Raw genomic sequence first — 19,721 nt, 5'->3', positions numbered from 1 at the left:
TAAAAATAAACAGCTGAATACCACTCTACCCTTTGTTAAATCCAATGTAGATCATTAGACAAAAACTTGTTTCCAGTAGCAGTGCAGCTGTTTTGTCTAGTACCACTTGACCTTCCTATCTACAGCCTTTCCAATGACTGGCAACTATCACATCTTCCTACACTGGTGCCTTTATCATTGAACCACCCTGAGTGTAAGTTTTCAGACCGCCAAGGATTGAATGGCCTCTTTTATCTCTGCCAGAGATCACAGCCCAGAGGGAGCAGGACCAGTATTTCCTGCTTGACTTCTCAACTTCTTTCTCCTATTATACAACTCAGCCTATTTTGCCAACCAAACTGCTGACACCGTCATCCTCCTCACTGCCTCTTCCCATGGAGTTTCTATTTTTGTTCTTCTAATATGTATGCATATGTGTGTGTGTATGTGGATAAACTTCATTGGCCCAGCAACCCATACAAATCCCTTCCCTTCTGTTCCAATGTCTCATTTCACTCCCAGAGTTAAGGATGCCCTCACACAGTTGGACAGTTGATTCCCTGACGCTTGCTGATGTTTTGCTACAACAGGAGGAACAGAAGGTCCCTCTAAAATTAATTTTTTAATCCCCTACTTCAGGACTAGAGAAAGGGCTTTTTGAGCTCATTCATATAGCTTAAGGCTATGCAAACAATTTCACCAGGCTAGAGGAGACTTGAGAATTTTCCACAAGGACTTTTCTCAACAGGATGTAAAATATACAAATTCTCTGATAGTCATGGTGAATAAATTATCTGTATGGGCTTCAACCCCTTTGGGTGGAGTAGAGGTAATATTATAGGACTTCATCTTGCTGGTTACCCATAGTAAGCAGGGATGGGATAATGGAAGGGGTCTCTTTTCCCCATTAGATAGTGGACTCTTTGAGGCAGATTCTATGCTTTTGTATTGTCAGTGCCTTCTCCAGTGTAGGCACTCATATTTATGACTGTTGAAATAAATTCAGCATGCAAGACATCTCTGACTTGCCCTGGAGTTTGTGAGCCAGTATATGTTGAGGTTGCAGTGAGCCGAGATTGTGCCATTGCACTCCAGCCTGGGTGACAGAGCGAGACTCCGTCTTAAAAAAGAAAAAAAAAAAAACACTATTAAAATTTGTCTCAGTATTTTTTTTTTTTTTTTTTTTTTTTTGTTGACACAGGCTACTTCTACCAAAGTGCTGGCCTTGACTCTGCCATCCTCCCCAGCTTTTCAAAAGTCACTTCAAAATCCACACCCAACAGGCCACTGGAGAAGATTGTCTGTTTACTAAAGGCTACCCACACTCATGTTTCTTAGATTAAAAAAACAACATCAGTGCTTGTTTACTCAATGTGTTTACTCAAAACACAAAATCTTCCCTACAGAGAAAACTGCAGGGGTGTTGAGAACATCAAGGCACTGGTAATCTAGGTTTACAGTTGCCAAATAAATCTAATCTAAGTATTGTTGCTCTAGTTTTTAATGATTTTATGTCATACTGAAGAAGATCCTCATATTATACCCTATAAGCTCAGGGCCCAGAGCCTACAAATGGAAAAGTGCAAAATCAAAGTTTAAAAGTGTTAAGTGAGGTCAGGTGCTGTGGCTCATGCCTATAATTCCAGCACTTTGGGAGGCTGAGGTGGGCAGATCACGAGGTCAGGAGTTTGAGACCAGCCTGACCAGCATGGTGAAACCCCATCTCTACTAAAAATACAAAACTTAGCCAGGCATGGTGGCACATGCCTATAATCCCAGTTACTCAGGAGGCTGAGGCTGAAGAACTGCTTGAACCCGGGAGGTGGAGGTTGCAGTGAGCCATGATCGTGTCACTATACTCTAGCCTGGGTGACAGAGTGAGATTCTGTCTCAAAAAAAAAAAAAAAAAGTTAAGTGAATGTCTGTTTCATTAATTGTTAAACTTACATAGGCCAGGTGTGGGGGCTCATGCCTGTAATCCCAGCACTTTGGGAGGCTGAGGTGGGCAGCTCACTTGAGGCCAGGATTTTAAGATCAGCCTGGTCAACATGGTGAAACCCCATCTCTACTAAAAATACAAAAATTAGCCAGGCATGGTGGCACACACCTGTAGTCCCAACTACTCAGGAGACTGAGGCAGGAGAATTGCTTGAACCTAGGAGGCAGAGGTTACAGTGAGCCGAGATCATGCCACTGCACTCTAGCCCGGGTGACAGAGCAAGACTCCATCTCAAAAAAACACAAAATACAACATTTCATAACTGGCTGGATGCAGTGGCTCACACTTGTAATCCAGCATTGTGGGAGACTGAGGCAGGCAGATTACTTGAGGCCCGGAGTTTGAGACCAGCCTGGCCAACATGGTGAAACCCCATCACTACTAAAAATACAAAAATTAGCTGGATATGGTGGCACACACCTGTTGTCCCAGCTACTTGGGAAGCTGAGGCAGGAGAATTGCTGGAACCCAGGAGGTTGCAGTGAGCTGAGATCGTGTCGCTGCTCTCCAGCCTGGCAACAGAGAGTGACCCTGTCTCAAAAAAAAAAAAAAAAAAAAAATTCCATAGCCTTGAAAACAATTTGTACATTTAACATTTCACCTCCAGAACTTCCAAATAAGCCTGATAAATACTAGAAATATTATCATCACTGGAAATAAAGGGAGTTAACTACAGCTAAATATTTTCAAAAGCAAAACAATAAAAATTTATTCAAAAGATTTTACCACAAAACACAAAAAAGATAAAAGAAAATCAGAAAAAGAAAGCAAAAATAAAAATTTTACTACAAAAAAACTAATTTGTTTGATATGCTGTGGAGTGAGAGATCCATAAATGACAATGTCTAGGGCCTCTTAAGGTATTAAGTACTGAGGAATTTGGACTATTTTAAAATAGCAAAATGCTTTTTCCTTCCAAATTAAATGAAGCAGTAAAGAGTAAAAATGAGTAGAAGCCTACATTAAAAGCCATATCCTTTAATACGTGCCTTTCTTCATCTTTATCTTCCTTTCAGAAATTCCCTACAGAGTCTCCCAAAATTCACATCCAATAAACAGCCTGCAGCCCCGAGTGACATATGTCCTGTGGATGACAGCTTTGACAGCTGCTGGCGAAAGTTCCCAAGGAAATGAGAGGGAATTTTGTCTGCAAGGTGAGAGACAATGTTAAGGATAATGAGTCCACCCTGGATTCTTGCACAGGCATGCACTTCTATTACATTTGGTATAGAGATAACCAGATTTTCTTTAATTCACTAATAACTTTCTTGCTGTCACTTTACACTTGTTTCTCCTAAATAGAATGCTTTACCACTCTACTATCTTCTTGGAGACAGTGTCTACTCATGTTTCAAAATTCATCAGAAATGCTTCCTCCTTCAGGAAGCCTTCCCAAATGCTCCTTACATAATGCACTTACATTTAATTCCTACTCAAAACTCTGAATCCACTAGGCAAGGACTGATATCTGTTTACCTCTGTCTTCAAGGCCTAGCATGGTACCCAGCACACAGTACTTGCTTACTAAGTATCTGTTCCACAAATGATGAGAATTACATCAACAATAATAATAGCAGCTATTGCATATACAGCAGTCATTCTGTTAGGCACTTTGCATACTACATTAATTTGCTAGGGCTGCTGCAACGAATCACCACAAACTGAGTGGCCTAATCAACATAAATCTATTGTCTCACAGTTTTAGAGTCTAGAAGTCCAAGATCAAGGTGTCAGCAGGGTTGGTTCCTTCAGATGACTATGAGACAGAATCTATTCCAGGCCTCTCTCCTCTTTTCCAGCAATTTGCAAGCAGTCATTCATATTACTTGGCTTGTAGGTCTCTGCTTTCATCTGGCATTCTCCATGTGTCCAAATTGTCTCCTTCTTATAAGAACACCAGTCATATTGGATTAGGGGCCCACTCTACTCCAGTATGACCTCATCTTAACTAATCATATATGCAATGATCCTAATTTCAAATGAGGTCACATTCTCAGGCTGGGGGTTTAGGACTTCAACATATAAATTTGAGGATCACACAGTTCAACTTATAACACATACTTTTGCTAATATTCCCTTACCAAAATTACATGGTTATACCTACTTCATCCTACCAGACACTCAATATGAAATGAATTTTTAAAAATGAAGGATTGTCATACCTTTTTTTAAGTGAGGAGACTAAGGTGCAAAAAGATTACCCAAGGTCATGGAAGTGGTCAGTGGCAGAACTACAAATCAAACTCAGATTTGAGTTGCTTAAATTAAGTTAGAGTCTGATGAGTAAGTGACCCAGCTAGCATGGGCTTCCCTCTACTAGCTAAGTTACACTGTTCTCTCTAGCAATGCTCATTTGCATCTGCTCTAAGCATCTTGCTTTGTGACATGAAGCATCAAGTTGATCATTCAAGAGACTTTATTGTTCTATGCCAGGAAACTCTCCACTGGGAAATTGACAAGACTTCTTCTCATATCCTGAGCACTCCCATGAAAGTTAACTTGCAGCCGGGCATGGTGACTCGTGCCTGTAATCCCAGCACTTTGGGAGGCCAAGGCCGGCGGATCACGAGGTCAGGAGATCCAGACCATCCTGGCTAACACAGTGAAACCCCATCTCTACGAAAAAAAATACAAAAAAAATAGCCAGGCGTGGTGGCGGGAGCCTGTAGTACCAGCTACTTGGGAGGCAGGAGAATGGCATGAACCCAGGAGGCGGAGCTTGCAGTGAGCTGAGATGGCAGCCACTGCACTGCAGCCTGGGCGACAGAGTGAGACTATGTCTCAAAAAAAAAAAAAAAAAAAAAAGAACAAAAGAAAGTTAACTTGCTTAATTAATGTAGATTAAGGACTCAGACAAAAATTAGCTGGGAGTGGTGGTGCACTCCAGTAATCCCAGCTACTCGGGAGGCTGAGGCAAGAGAATCGCTTGAACCCAAGAGGCAGAAGTTGCAGGGAGCTGAGATCGCACCACTGCACTCCAGCCTGGGTGACAGAGCGAGACTCTGTCTCAAAAATAAAATAAAATAATTAAAAAAAGGACTCAGCATCTTGCTACTGGTTTTACTCCAAACTTGCTCCATCTGCCCAGAAAGGAAAGCAGATGCTGAAGAAATGTGAGATTTGACCAAGTGTCATGGCTCCCACCTATAATCCTAGCACTTTGGGAGGCCAAGGTGGGAGGATTGATTGAACACAGGAGTTCCACACCAGCCTGGGCAACATAACAAGACCCATCTCAATTAAAAAAGAAAGGAAGGCCAGATCCTCCTGATGGTATGGGGTAGAAAAAAGGTTGCCTCCATTAACTTCCCTATTCAGCCCTGTTGACACTTCTCATGGGCCCTAACAGGTCTCTGGCCTCTAGCTCCTCCTGCTCACTCTCCCTCCCAGCCTGTTTGTCATTCAATCAGAAGAGGAGTCTTTCTGCAAGACTCCAGATGCTGGCATTACTTCTCTTGTTGTAACTCATCAGTGGTTCCCCAAGGGCCCCTTCCAGCTAGAACTCAAACTCCATACTTGCCAGGTTCACATAGTCCTGTTTACACATCTAGTTTGATCCTTTGCCACACACTTCAGCATTCATTATGGAGCAAAACCAGACTTCCTGTAGTCGCCTGAAAGTACTGGCTGTTCCCTCCTTCCATGACTTTGCACAGTTTTTTGTTTGTTTGTTTTTGTTTTTTTCTGGTCTGGTCTTCCTTTGTTAGCTTATCCATTTAACTGACTCTTATTCATCCTCCAACTCTACATTTTTTATTTTTTTTGAGACAGTGTCTCACTCTATTGTCCAGGTTGGAGTATAGTGGCATGATCATAGCTCACTGCAGCCTCGAAATCCTGGGCTCAAGTGATTCTCATGCCTCAGCCTCACAAGTAGTTGAGACTGTGGGCTTCTGCCACCATGCCCAGCTAATCAACTCTAAACTTTTGACATTGTGCCTTTTGCAAAACCTTCCTCTGCTACTTGTGAACCAGTTTTCCATGCTGTTCTCTGCTATACCTCTCTGGACATTGCATACACCCCTGTTTTCATACATATCCCATGTGAATTAGTCCGTTCTCACACTGCTATAAGGACATACCCGAGACTGGATAATTTATAGAGGAAAGAGGTTTAATTCATAGTTCCACAGGGCTGGGGAAGCCTCAGGAAACTTATAATCATGGCAGAAGGGAAAGCAAATATGTCCTTCTTCACAAGGTGCCAGGAGAGAGAAGAATGAGAGCCAAGTGGGGGAAAGCCCCTTAGAAAACTGTCAGATTCTTGTGAGAACTCACTCACTATCACGAGAACAGCATGGAGATAACTGCCCCCATGATTGAATTACCTCCCAGAAAGTCCCTCCCACCACACGTAGGGATCATGGGAACTACAGTTCAAGATAAGATTTGGGTGGGGACACAGCCAAACCATATCATTCCACCACTGACCCCTCCCAAATCTCACTTCCTCACATTTCAAAACACAATCACGCCTTTCCAACAGTCCCCTGAAGTCTTGGGTCATTCCAGTAATAGTCCAAAAGTCCAAGTCCAAAGTCTCATCTGAGACAAAGCAAGTCTCTTCCACCTATGAGCCTATAAAATCAAAAACAAGCTAGTTACTTCCTAGATATAAAGGGGGTACAGGCATTGGGAAAATACACCCCTTCCAAATGGGAGAAATTGGCCAAAACAAAGGGGCTACAGGTCCCTATGCAAGTCCAAAAGCCAATAGGGCAATCATTAAATCTTAAAGCTCCAAAATGATCTCCTGCCCAGACCCACTTATGACTAGTGTTCCATTATTGGAATGCTAAGTATGTGGGAGTTATTTATATCCTACTGCTCAAGGTCATCACCAAGGTCAGATTTTTCACTCATGCAATAATTCAAAAAATTGCAACTTCAGGCATAAATAGGTTAACCCCACATCTCACATCAGGTTATGTTGATGCAAGAGGTGGGCTCCCACAGCCTTGGGCAGCTCTGCCGCTATGGCTTTGCAGAGTACAGCCCCCTTCTGACTGCCTTCATGGCTGGCATTGAGTGTCTGCAGCTTTTCCAGGTGTATGGTGCAAGCTGTCAGTGGATCTACCATTCTAGGGTCTGGAGGACAGTGGCCCTCTTTTCACAGCTCCACTAGGCAGTGCCCAGTGGGGACTCTGTGTAGGGGCTTGTACCCCACATTTCTCTTCCACACTGCTGTAGCAGAGGTTCTCCATGAGGGCTCTGCTCCTGCAGCAAACTTCTGCCTGGGCATCCAGGCACTTCCATACACCCTGTGAAATCTAGGCAAAGTTCTCCAAGCCTGAATTCTTGACCTCTGCGTACCCACAGGCCCAACACCATATGGAAGCTGCCAAGACCTGGGGCTTGCACCCTATGAAGCAACAGCCTGAGCTGTATGTTGGCCCCTTTTAGCCACAGCTGGAGTGGCTGGGATGCAGAGCACCAAGTCCCAAGGCTGCACATAGAAGTGGGGGCCCTGGACCCAGCCCTGAAAACCATTTTTCCCTCCTAGGCCTCCAGGCCTGTGATGGGAGGGGCTGTCATGAAGGTTCCTGACATGTTCGGAAGACATTTTCCCCATTGTCTTGGTAATTAACATTTGGCTCCTCATTACCTATGCAAATTTCTGCTGCCAGTTTGACTTTCTCCTCAGAAAACAGGGTTTTCTTTTCTATTGCATCATCAGGCTGCAAATTTTTCAAACTTTTATGTTCTGCTTCCTCTTGAATGTTTTGCTGCTTAGAAATTTCTTCTGCCAGATATCCTAGATCATCTCTCTCAAGTTCAAAGTTCCAAAGATCTCTGGGGCAGGTACAAAATGCCACCAGTCTGTTTGCATAGCAAGAGTAGCCTTTACTCCAGTTCCCAACAAGTTCCTCATCTCCATTTGAGACCACCTCAGCCTCAATTTCATTGTTCATATCACTACCAGCATTTTGGTCAAAGCCGTTCGACAAGTCTCTGGGAAGTTCCAAACTTTCCCACATCTTCCTGTCTTCTGAGCCCTCCAAGTCTCTAGGAAATTCCAAACTTTCCCACGTTTTCCTGTCTTCTTTGGAACCCTCCAAACTGTTCCAACCTCTGCCTTCATTCATTTCCAAAGCTACTTCCACATCCTCAGGTATCTTTACAGCAGTGCCCCACTCTCTATGGTACCAATTTGCTTACTATATTAGTCTGTTCTCATGCTGCTATAAGGACATACTTGAGACTGGGTAATTTATAAAGGAAAGAGGTTTAATTGACTCATAATTCAGCATGACTAGGGAGGCCTCAGGAAACTTACATCATGGTTGAAGGGAAAGCAAACACATCCTTCTTCATAAGGCAGCAGGAGAGAGAAGAATGAGAGCAAAGCAGGGGTAAAGCCCATTATGAAACCATTAGATTCTTGCAAGAACTCCCTCATAGCATGAGAACAGTAGCATGGGGTAACTGCCCCCATGATTCAATTACCTCCCAGTGGGTCCCTCCCACCACATGTGGGGATGATGGGAATTACAATTCAAGATGAGATTTGGGTGGGCACACAGCCAAACCATATCACCATGGCATCATGGCTTATTGTTTACATGTTCACACATCTGTATCCTATACTATATTCATGACTTCTTTAGACAGCAGAGCCAGGTCCTATTTATCTTTGTATCCCAGCACCTAACAGAGCCTGTTACATGGTTACTACTCAGCAAGTGCTGGATGAATTAAGGGACAATTCCAATAAGTAGTAAAATGCCGTAGTTCTTTTCATAGGAAGGAATAGGCACAATTTCAAATATTTCAAAAATTTCACAATCACCCTAGCTAGATAAAGGCTTATGCCATACTTTGCTAAAATTAATAGCTACTGTTTCTTGAGGACCTTCTATATTCAGACACACTGCCATGTGCTTTAAATATACCATCTCTGATCTTCATAACAACCAGCAAGGTACATGTCACCATTCACATTTTATAGATCAAGAAACTGAAGTCCAGGCCGGGCACAGTGGCTCACGCCTGTAATCCCAGCACTTTGGGAGGCTGAGATGGGCAGATCATGAGGTCAGGAGTTCAAGACCCGCCTGGCCAATATGGTGACACCCCGTCTCTACTAAAAATACAAAAATTATCCGGGGGTGGTGGCATGCGCCTGTAGTTCCGGCTACTTGAGAAGCTGACACAGGAGAATCACTTGAACCCGGGAGGCAGAGGTTGCAGTGAGCCAAGATTGTACTCCAGCCTGGGAGACACAGTGAGACTCCATCTCAAAAAAAAAAGAAAGAAAGAAACTGAAGTCCACAGATTACACATCTGCTAGCAGCACAGCCAGGACTAAGACAGGGCTCCCAATTCACAACTGTGCTTTGCATTCCGTGCCTCCTTTCTTTCTGCCCCTGTGAGTGGGAGGAGCCCTGTAGGGCCAGAGCTCCTCTTAGAACCATAGAATTGGTCCCCTTAGGGTCCCATTTCCCACACTGCGTAGACAAAAATGAATTTACCTTGTTCCTGAGCACAGCTGTCCCGGAGCTGTGGGTAAGGCCCAGAGGGCTCATATACCAATCAAGATTTTGAAATGTTCATTGATGATAACTCACTCAGTCACAGGATTTCCTAACTTTTCAGGTAAAGCCAATTGGATGGCGTTTGTGGCACCAAGCATTTGCATTGCTATCATCATGGTGGGCATTTTCTCAACGCATTACTTCCAGCAAAAGTGAGTTGGTTACAACTACCAATTGGGTAAATGAGGCTTTTAAAAAAATGATAATAGCTGTTGCTGCCATGGGTCAGGGAAATGGACACTCTCACACATTCCTAGTGAGAGACTAAACTTATTTCACCACTTTGGGTGACAGTATGTGTCAAATCCTTAAAAATATACCTTTTGATCTAATAATCTCTAACTAGAAATGTATCTCATATATATATATATATATACACACACACACACACACACACACACACACACTTTTTTTTTTCAAAAAAATTTTTTTGAGACAGAGTCACCCAGGCTGAAGTCCTGTGGTGTGATTTTGGCTCACTGCAACCTCCGCCTCCCAGGTTCAAGCAATTGTCCTGCCTCAGCCTCCTGAGTAGCTGGGATTACAGGTGCCCACCACCACACCCAGCTAATTTTTGTATTTTTTATTAGAGACAGGGTTTCATCATGTTGGCCAGGCTGTTCCCGAACTCCTGACCTCAAGTGATCCGCCTGCCTCAGCCTCCCAAAGTACTGGGATTACAGGCATGAGCCACTGTGCCAAGCCTATTCTATTATAGATGTCTGCAGATATTTAGTGGAAAATGTGTTCACTGAAATAATTTTCAGAAAAGAAAAATATTTGAGATAACCTAAATGCCCAATGATAAGGGATTGGGTAACTAAATCATGATATATCTTGTACTATAACATATTATGTGTCCATGAAAGATGATGTAGAATTAAATGGTATGGCAGGCCGAGCACAGTGGCTCACGCCTGTAATCCCGGCACTTTGGGAGGCCAAGGCGGGCGGATCACAAGGTCAGGAGATCGAGACCATCTTGGCCAACACGGTGAAACTCCGGCTCTACTAAAAATACAAAAATTAGCTGGGTGTGGTGGCACGCGCCTATAGTCCCAGCTGAGACTCGGGAGGCTAAGGCAGGAGAATCACTTGAACCTGGGAGGCAGAGATGGCAGTGAACCGAGATCGCGCCACTGCACTCCACCTTGGCAACAGAGCAAGACTGTCTCTAAAAAAAAAAAAGAAATTAAATGGTATGAACAATATTTACCATGTTCCATTTAAAAGGCAGCCTGCCAAACAATATGTACTTTCATTTCTTAATAGTGCATACACACAGATGCAAATGTAAGATATATCAGTTAGCATTAAATTTGGTTATATATAATATAAAAGTCAAAATAACATGACTGAGGCTGGGTGCAGTGGCTCATGCCTGTAATTTCAGCACTTCAGGAGGCTGAGGCGGTCAGATCACCTCAGGTCAGGAGTTCGAGACCAGTCTGGACAACATGGTGAAACTCTCTCTACTGAAAATAAAAAAATTAGCCAGCTCTGGTGGTGCACAACTGTAGTCCCTGGTATTCAGGAGGCTGAGGCATGAGAATCACTTGAACCTGGGAGGCAGAGGTGGTAGTAAGTTAAGATTGTGCCACTGCACTCCAGCCTAAAACAGCAATAACAACCACAAAAAAAAAAACACCATGGTCTTTCCTTTGAGGTAGAGCTGCAAGAAAAGAAAACAAAACTATGGTCCTTTAGCCGAGTGCATTGTTGTCCTAATAAATCTGGGTCCTCTTCCTCAGAAGGAGGGGAAAATGAATATTGGGTGGCAATTACTGTCTGCCTCAAGGATATACACCACAATATTTTTGTTTTGTTTTGTTTTCAGACGGAGTCTTGCTCTGTCGCCCAGGCTGGAGTGCAGTGGCATGATCTTGGCTCCCTGCAGCCTCTGCTTCCTGGGTTCAAGATATACTCCTGCCTCAGCCTCCTGAGTAGCTGGGACTACAGGTGCCCACCACCATGCCCAGCTAATTTTTGTATTTTTGGTAGAGACAGGGTTTCGCCATGTTGGCCAGGCTGGTCTCAAACTCCTGAACTCGTGATCCACCCACCTCGGCCGCCCAAAGTGCTGGGATTACAGGTGTGAGCCACTGTGCCCAGCCTAAACCACAATATTAATGGTGTTTATATCTGGGGATAAAATTGTAGGTGATTTTAGTTTTTCTTGTTTAACTATATTTTCTAGAATTTCCTTAGTAAACATGTATTATTTTTCAAAGAAAATATTTTTAATGAGTTGGTTTTTCAATACAAAGTTTTCTTCAAATGCTGTGTAAAGTTAGAGAAAAGGTCAAAATAAAACTAACTCAAAGTCATTTTACCAGCCATTGAACTTGTCTAACAGGCTGCACATTTATTGAAGATCTAATGTGTGATAGATACTTCAAAGCAAAGCTCTCTTTGGGTAGACTTTGAAAAAGTTTAATTCAAAAGGAGTCAACTAGGATCACATGCATCCTCTTCATGGAAATTGTGAAGATCAGTTACAGTGCAGGCTAAACTGCCTTAAAAAAAAAAAAAAAAAAAAAGAAAGAGGACCCAAAGTACAGTGGCTTAAATAATACTTTATTTATCTTCCATATAATGGCCCTGAGGAAAGGTATCCAGATTGGTGGGCAGCTGTGCTCCATAGTTATTTGGGGACACAGTTTTCTTCCATCTTTTTGGCATACCATCCCTTGGGCATTGTCCTCATCTGCATGATCTCTATGAGATCACAGACACTTCTGCTCATATTTCTCTGGAGAAAACCTAGTCACATGGCCACATCTCTTACTTCAAAAGGTTAGACAAATTGTAAAGCATACTTTAAAAAAAAAAAATCAAAGCTTATCAAAGCCAAGTCTTTCAAAATGTTTCCTATTGTTCATGAACTTAAAAAAAAATAAGTCACATACATTTATAAGAAATTTTTTAGGATTTTTCCTTCTATATCATAAAAGACCTATATTTCCTCTTATTGCCAAATACAACCACTGTTAATAGATATTTCAGATATTTCCCTAAAATACTTTTTTCTTGGTATTTTTAACATGGTTATGTTCAAGCTATTTATACCATTTTGAATCCTGTCTTTTTTTCAACTATTCACATAATTAACCTGTCACTACAAACTCTTTGTAAATATTGTAATTAGCTAAATAGTAAGGGTAGGGAACATGTCATCTTCAATGCTCGGCAGGTACCATTGTGCTGGTCACATATTAGGGGTTCAATGAATATTTGTTGAATGAATGCATAGCTGGATAGTGACAGATTGCTAAATATTAGGTTGATCAAAAGTTCCATGGTTTATTTAGCAAACCCCAAGTGACTGTGTTGTAATTTCACAGAAAACTATTGTAGCCTTGGACGATAAATAAATCATCTTTGTCTTTCAGTGTTTATATTTTATTTGCATACAAAAGCAGCCTTTACACTGAAGTTACTGCACTGAGAACCTGTGCTTCCATGCCACTGTGTGCACACCTAAGAAAATGTTACTGTTTTCTTTATCTATAGGTTATTTGTTCTCCTAGCGGCCCTCAGACCTCAGTGGTGTAGCAGAGAAATTCCAGATCCAGCAAATAGCACTTGCGCTAAGAAATATCCCATTGCAGAGGTAAGGTATAATTCCTCTGTGGTCAGTCAGTAGGGTTCTAGTGATCACCACATCTAAGTTTTCCATTGTAGTTATGAGGAAGCCTGGGTGCTGAGATCCTATGACTGAGCCTAAGTTATTCATGCTAAGCTACCACTGAGTCATCACTCTCACTTTTCTTCCTGAACTTAAAGAGAAATCATGCACAGGAATCTTCTGAAGTTTATGATCATAAGATTAAAACCCCCTAGCTTTTTATTCCTCAGTATGCCTCACATTCCCCTTCTCACCAAACTGCTCTCCTGTTCTCACCTAACTTCTTTCAAAAGAAGAAAGCAAGCTTTTTTTTTTTTTTTTTTTTTTTTTTGGCCATTTGTTGAGTACTAGCCTGAGCATTGAGTCATCCAAAATTCAAGAGAATTGAAGATTTTGATTTTTCCTGTCTAAGCATAGAAAAGATAAATAGAACCCATACTATTTTGGTTTGGGTAAGAAGCCAGTACATCATTCCATTGTGCAAAGAAAAAGTTTTAAAGGAGAGGTTGATCAGTTGGCAAATGAGAGAGGGGAGAGTAAAGAGAGTGAAGGGAACTGCTACAGCCCAGGAAAAGAGGTGAGAAAGCTCACAGTGGGCAAGATGGGCCATCCCTGGTGGAGGGTCTGGAAGTTGAAAGCATCTGAATATGAAGACTACATTTAAGGGGAGAAATAGGAGAGAGAAGTGGCAAGCCAATATTCCTCCCATCGCCTGGGGCTTTGACAGCTCCAGGCTTCCTTTCCAAGACTTTACAACATTTCTCGGGCAAGATGCTTCTCTCCAACTACCGAGTATGTTCTGTCATCCACACCCTTCCTCAGGCCAGAAGCCAGTGGTCCATAGTCCCAGCCTCCGCTCAAAGGAAAAAAAAAAAAAAAAAAAGAGTGGATCCCAGCCACATCTTCCTCAGGAATTTAAGTCACTACAGTTTAGTGCCTTTGAAATCAAGCCCGGAGGCCACCCCTGCCTCTGCCACTTACTATGTGTATGACTCTTGGGCAACTTGCCCAGCTATCTGAGCCCAAGTTTCAGTCTCCATAAAACAATGTCATTCTTACTTACCACCATGAGGATTAAATAAGATGCCATGTAAAGCACATGGGTCATATAAGACAAAGATCATTCACTTTCTTCCCAAGAAGACCCATAATTTAAGTCTCTTCTGAGGGATTTCATCCCTATTAAGTTACAACAGCAAAAATAGTGATAGTAACAGCAGTTTGTGTGTGTGTATATACACAAACTGCTGTTTTTAATATATATATACACAAACTGCTGTTATCACTATTTTATATATATAATGTACAGGTTACATATTTATATATTTTATATATTCTGTCATATAACTATATAATAATATTATACATTCATTATTATAATTTAGATATATTACCTTATATGTACCAGGAACTTTTGAAAACATTTTCATATGTTAACATTTAACCCATAAACATCTTTATGAGGTCATATGATTTTTTTTTTTTTTTTGAGACGGAGTCTTGCTCTGTTGCCCAGAGCAACAGAGTGCAGTGGTGCAATCTCGGCTCACTGCAAGCTCCGCCTTCTGGGTTCATGCCATTCTCCTGCCTCAGCTTCCTGACTAGGTGGGACTACAGGCGCCCGCCACCACGCCTGGCTAAATTTTTTTTTGTATTTTTAGTAAAGATGGGTTTTCACCATGTTAGCCAGGATGGTCTCGATCTCCTGACCTCGTGATCCGCCCGCCTCGGCCTCCCAAAGTGCTGGGATTATAGGCGTGAGCCCCCATGCCTGGCATGAGGTTGTATGATTATTATCTTCATTTTCCACATGAGGAAACTGAGGCACAGAGGACTAACTTGCCCAGTGTTAGTCAGCGAGTAAATGGTGGATCCTGGACTCATATCCAAGTAGGATGTGCTGCTCATCATTGCATTATACATTTTAAAGGATCTTTAAACACGGGATGAGGAGAGTGTTTCTAGCAGTCTACACCTCTGAGCTGAAGAGATTTATTAGAGAAAGTAAGACAGAAGGAAGGTGATAGAAATTGGTATACATATGCCCAAAGTTGTGTAGCATAAGCGCGTTCATTGAAGCATTATCAATAGAAACAAAAACTTGGGCAGAATGTAAAAGTGCACCGGGGGCAAATTAAACATTTTGGGTACATCTGTACAATAGGGTATTAGGCAAATACTTAAAAAATGAGATAGATCTATATGTGCCTAAAGATCTCCAAGATACTTACAAGTAAAAAGACCAATATTTATCACAATTGTCTAAAGTGGGTTCATTTATATAAAAATGAGGGCGATTTTATATACACTCATACATCTGCAGCATGGGCACAGGATATTTCTGGAAGCCCACTATGATACATATGAAACGGACAATGGTGGTTGCCTCCAGGGAGAGGGTGGAGAGTATGAGAGCCACTTAATTTTCATTACATAGTCCCTTTGAACTTTTAGATATCTTTTTTTTCTTTTTTGACACAGAGTCTCGCTCTGTTGCCCAAGCTGAAATGCAATGGTATGATCTCGGCTCAGTGCAACCTACGCCTCCCAGGTTCAAGTGATTCTCCTGCCTCAGCCTCCCAAGTAGCTGGGATTACAGGCACCTGCCACCACGCCCAGCTAATTTTTGTATTTTTAGTAGAGATGGGGTCTCACCATGTTGGCCAGGCTGGTCTTGAACTCCTGACCTCAAGTGATCCACCCGCCTCAGTCTCCCAAAGTGTTGGGATTATAGGCAGGAGCCACCACACCTGGCCTAGAATGTCTTAAGAACACTATGTGCATATAATTTTTTTGCAAAAATAACCAGTGAATTAGAAAATTTTTTTAATTAAGCAGCTTAAATATGGCCTCCAGGATGAAGGCCTTGAGATGGCCTTAGAACCCCATGTGGCTTGACCCTTGAAGGAGGTGGACTGTTTTTAGAAAGCAAACTGCTCTCTGGGTGCTAGGCAGAGGCAGACAACAGAAACACAATAGTGTGTCCTCCCCTTCTAGCAAATGTGCTTTGAGCTCTCAGGCCTTCCCTCCCCTACTGTTTCTTAAGATATGGCTACAAAACCATGTGCCCTAAAGCTCTGAAGGAAAAGGCCAAATCATAAAGGGGATTGCTGGAGTATTATCCAACTTGTAAAAGCTTAAAATAGTGTCCATGAGGTTCCTGAACTGATAGTGGTTTAAGAGGCCTGCCCCCGAGGACTTGGCAGCCAGAGGGCCCGCTTTGTAAAAGCCGTGAGAAGCGGCCTCTCAGGGTTGCTGTTGCTCTCCTGACAGCAGAGCAAACACCTCACCTTGTGAAAACGACAAGCCATTTCCACACAGGGTGTACTCTCTCCCACATCTGTGGTAGCAGCACTTTGGCAGCTCAGCTTCCCAGAGCTGCCAGCTGTGTTCCGAGCCAGACCAACATGCCAGGGCCAGTTTGGGTAGTGATCAGAAAAGAGCAGCTTCCCTAAAGTGAAACACATACACACATCCTCTAGCTTGGCAGGGCCCTTTGTGGAAATCTGTTCTGAGACAGTGCCATTGTTCACTTTCCTGACACTTGCCATGTCCAAGGCAAGGGAGAGGATGTCAGAAGAAGATCCAGACCAAACCCCTCTTGCACAACTTGTCATTGGACAAATCGGAGAACTGAGGCCCTAGAGAGGCCTCAGTAGACCACTGTAGACTGGTTTTCCCCAGGATATGGTGTCAGAGTTGGGACTAGTCCCCAGGGTGTGCCTTGTCCCACGGCTATTTTTTGTCATCCTACTCCTCCTGTAAGACATGGTCCCTGTGCACACATAGCTTACAGACATTTAAAAAAAGTGACAGCACAAAACATCACATGCCAAGAACCTAACGGTGGTTTCTTCATTGAATAGGCATCCAGAGGAAGGAACAGTCACCAGGGGCCTCATGGAAGGAGAAGGCACCAAGCAGGGGACAGTGGGAGGCACACACAAGCAGGGTGAAGGCTGGCGGTGGAAGCAAAAGTGTGTGGGGCACTGAGAGAAGGGCGTGATTAGTAAGACTGGGACAGTGGCTGAAAGAGCAGCTTCTGAAGAGAAAGACAGGGAGGTGGAGGAAGGGCAGGAACCAATTGCCAGGCCAATGCTGGAATCTTGACTGTACATGGAAGCCAAGTCAGTAGAGGCTCTGGACCTCTGCTTGGGAAAGATCAGACAACCAGTGTGTAGGATTGTTTCTAGGAGGCAAAAAGATCCCAATTAAAGCCCAGTTTTTAAAAAGTGTTAATAGGAAAGTGCCAAGGACTTGGACTCAGGAATTGGCAGCAAGTTCGGAAAGGAAAGAGATAGGACATTGAAGAGCTGGTCACTGGCAGAATGCTAAGAGAAAATAAGTGAGATAATTAATTAATTTTTAAAAGTATAAGCTAATTTTGTCTGTTACAAACACAATTAGCTAAAGGCAAAAAAAAGATGAAAATTTCTTCTAAAAATGTTACTCCAAAGTTGTCTTTCTTAAAAGCAGATCTGACAAGGAATACTACCTTGCCTGAAACCTTTCAGTAGTTCTCTCAAGGCACAAACACCCTTGCGTCACTTAAAAGGCCCTGTGTGATGTGACCGCCTCCTATTTCTGAAGTCTCGGGTTACCAGTCATAAGAAATAACTAGCAGGTTCCAAAATACACCAGTCCTCCTTGCCAGCACCTCCCTACCTGGAAAATACCACACGTCTCTCAGGACTCAGCTCTTGTGTCCCTTCATCACCTGTTTAGTGTGACCCTAAAGGCTTCATTGCCTCCTCCCCAAGACAGAAGCAGTTTCAGCCTTTCCTTTGCATATCCAGTGACCTCTGTCCTTGAGGACAAGCAGATAGTACAGCTTGGTTCACATTAGAAATGGGGCTAGGCGTGGTGGCTCATGCCTGTAATCCCAGCACTTTGGGAGGCCAAGGTGGGAAGATCACTTGAGGTCAGGAGTTTGAGACCAGCCTGGCCAACATGGTGAAACCCTGTCTCTACCAAAAATATACAATTAGCCAGGCGTGGTGGCACACACCTATAATCCCAGCCACTCGGGAGGCTGAGGCAAGAGAATTGCTTGAACCTGGGAGGTGGAGGTTACAGGGAGCCAAGATTGGGCCACTGAGTTCAAGCCTGGGTGACAGAAGGAGACTTGGTCTCAAAAAAAAAGAAGACAGAAAGAAAGAGAGAAAGAAAGAGAGAGAGAGAAAGAAAGAGAGACAGAGAAAGAAAGAAAAGAAAAGAAAAGAAAAAAGAAAAGAAAAGAGAAAAGAGAGAGACAGGTTGAAGGTTGAGCAGGGTAGTGAATCACTCACTGGCTGGGGGTTGAGAGGAGTCTCCGGCTCCTGCCCCTCTGCCTCCCCAACAATGTTAACTATTTCTCTTACCTCGCAAACTCCAGTGCCCACCATGTTGCAGCCAGGGCTGAGGAGACAGTGCAGGTTGTGAGGCCTTTGGGAACCCTGGAGGAATAGGTTGTTAAGGTCGCTTCTACAGCAGTGTGAGCCTCTTCCTCCTCCTTTTGCTCAGGAGAAGACACAGCTGCCCTTGGACAGGCTCCTGATAGACTGGTCCATGCCTGAAGATCCTGAACCCCTGGTCATCAGTGAAGTCCTTCATCAAGTGACCCCAATTGTCAGACGTCCCCACTGCTCCAACTGGCCACAAAGGGGAAAAGGAATCCAAGGTCACCAGGCCTCAGAGAAAGACATGATGCACAGTGCCTCAAGCCCACCACCTCCAAGAGCTCTCCTAGCTGAGAGCAGACAACTGGTGGATCTGTACAAGGTGCTGGAGAGCAGGGGTTCCTACCCAAAGCCAGAAAACCCAGCCAGTCCCTGGACAGTGCTCCCAGCGGGCAACCTTCCCACCCACGATGGCTACTTACCCTCCAACATAGATGACCTCCCCTCACATGAGGTGCCTCTCACTGACTCTCTGGAAGAACTGGAGCCTCAGCACATCTCCCTTTCTGTTTTCCCCTCAAGTTCTCTTCACCCACTCACCTTCTCCTGTGGTGATAAGCTGACTCTGGATCAGTTAAAGATGAGGTGTGACTCCCTCATGCTCTGAGTGGTGAGGCTTGGAGCTTTAAAGTCAGTGTGCCCCCAACCAGCACAGCCTGTCCCAATTCCCCCAGCCCCTGCTCCAGCGGCTGTCATCTCTGGGTACCGCCATCAGTCTGGCTACAGCTAGAGGACAGTCAAGCCAGCTCTGGGGGAGTCTTAGGAACTGGGAGTTGGTCTTCACCCAGATGCCTCATCTTGCCTTTCCCAGGGCCTTAAGATGACATCCTTCACTGTGTGGACCTAGAGACTCCAATGTGAATTCCTAGTAAATTTCTTGGTATGCTGGCCAGAAAGGGAAATGAGGAGGAGAGTAGAAACCACAGCTCTTAGTAGTGGCATACAGTCTAGAGGACCATTCATGCAATGACTCTTTCTAAAGCACCTACTACACAGCAGGCTGTACACAACAGATCAGTACTGTTCGACAGAACTTCCTGAGACGATGGAAATGTTCTACCTCTGCACTCACTGTCCGATACATTAGACACTAGGCACATTGGCTGTTAATCACTTGGAATGTATTTAGCCTGACTGAGGAA

General features: G+C 43.5%; 1 protein-coding gene across 3 annotated transcripts in view; it reads left to right on the top strand.

Annotated features, from left to right (window-relative positions):
* IL12RB2 (interleukin 12 receptor subunit beta 2) overlaps positions 1-19,186 on the top strand; it is a 97,917-nt gene extending 78,731 nt beyond the window's left edge. For all 3 annotated transcript variants that reach the window (XM_038001423.2, XM_073007216.1, XM_007978358.3), the window contains exons 13-16: positions 2,995-3,132; positions 9,575-9,665; positions 13,027-13,126; positions 18,644-19,186. In XM_038001423.2, the coding sequence (XP_037857351.1) occupies positions 2,995-3,132; positions 9,575-9,665; positions 13,027-13,126; positions 18,644-19,186 (872 nt within the window). The remainder of the gene's footprint in view (positions 1-2,994; positions 3,133-9,574; positions 9,666-13,026; positions 13,127-18,643) is intronic.
* The last annotated feature ends 535 nt before the right edge of the window (positions 19,187-19,721 follow it).

Source organism: Chlorocebus sabaeus, chromosome 20 (genome assembly GCF_047675955.1).
Source record: "Chlorocebus sabaeus isolate Y175 chromosome 20, mChlSab1.0.hap1, whole genome shotgun sequence".
Taxonomy (NCBI): Eukaryota; Metazoa; Chordata; class Mammalia; order Primates; family Cercopithecidae; genus Chlorocebus; species Chlorocebus sabaeus.
Note: the sequence above shows the minus strand (reverse complement) of the source record. Positions and strands in the feature narration are given on the sequence as shown.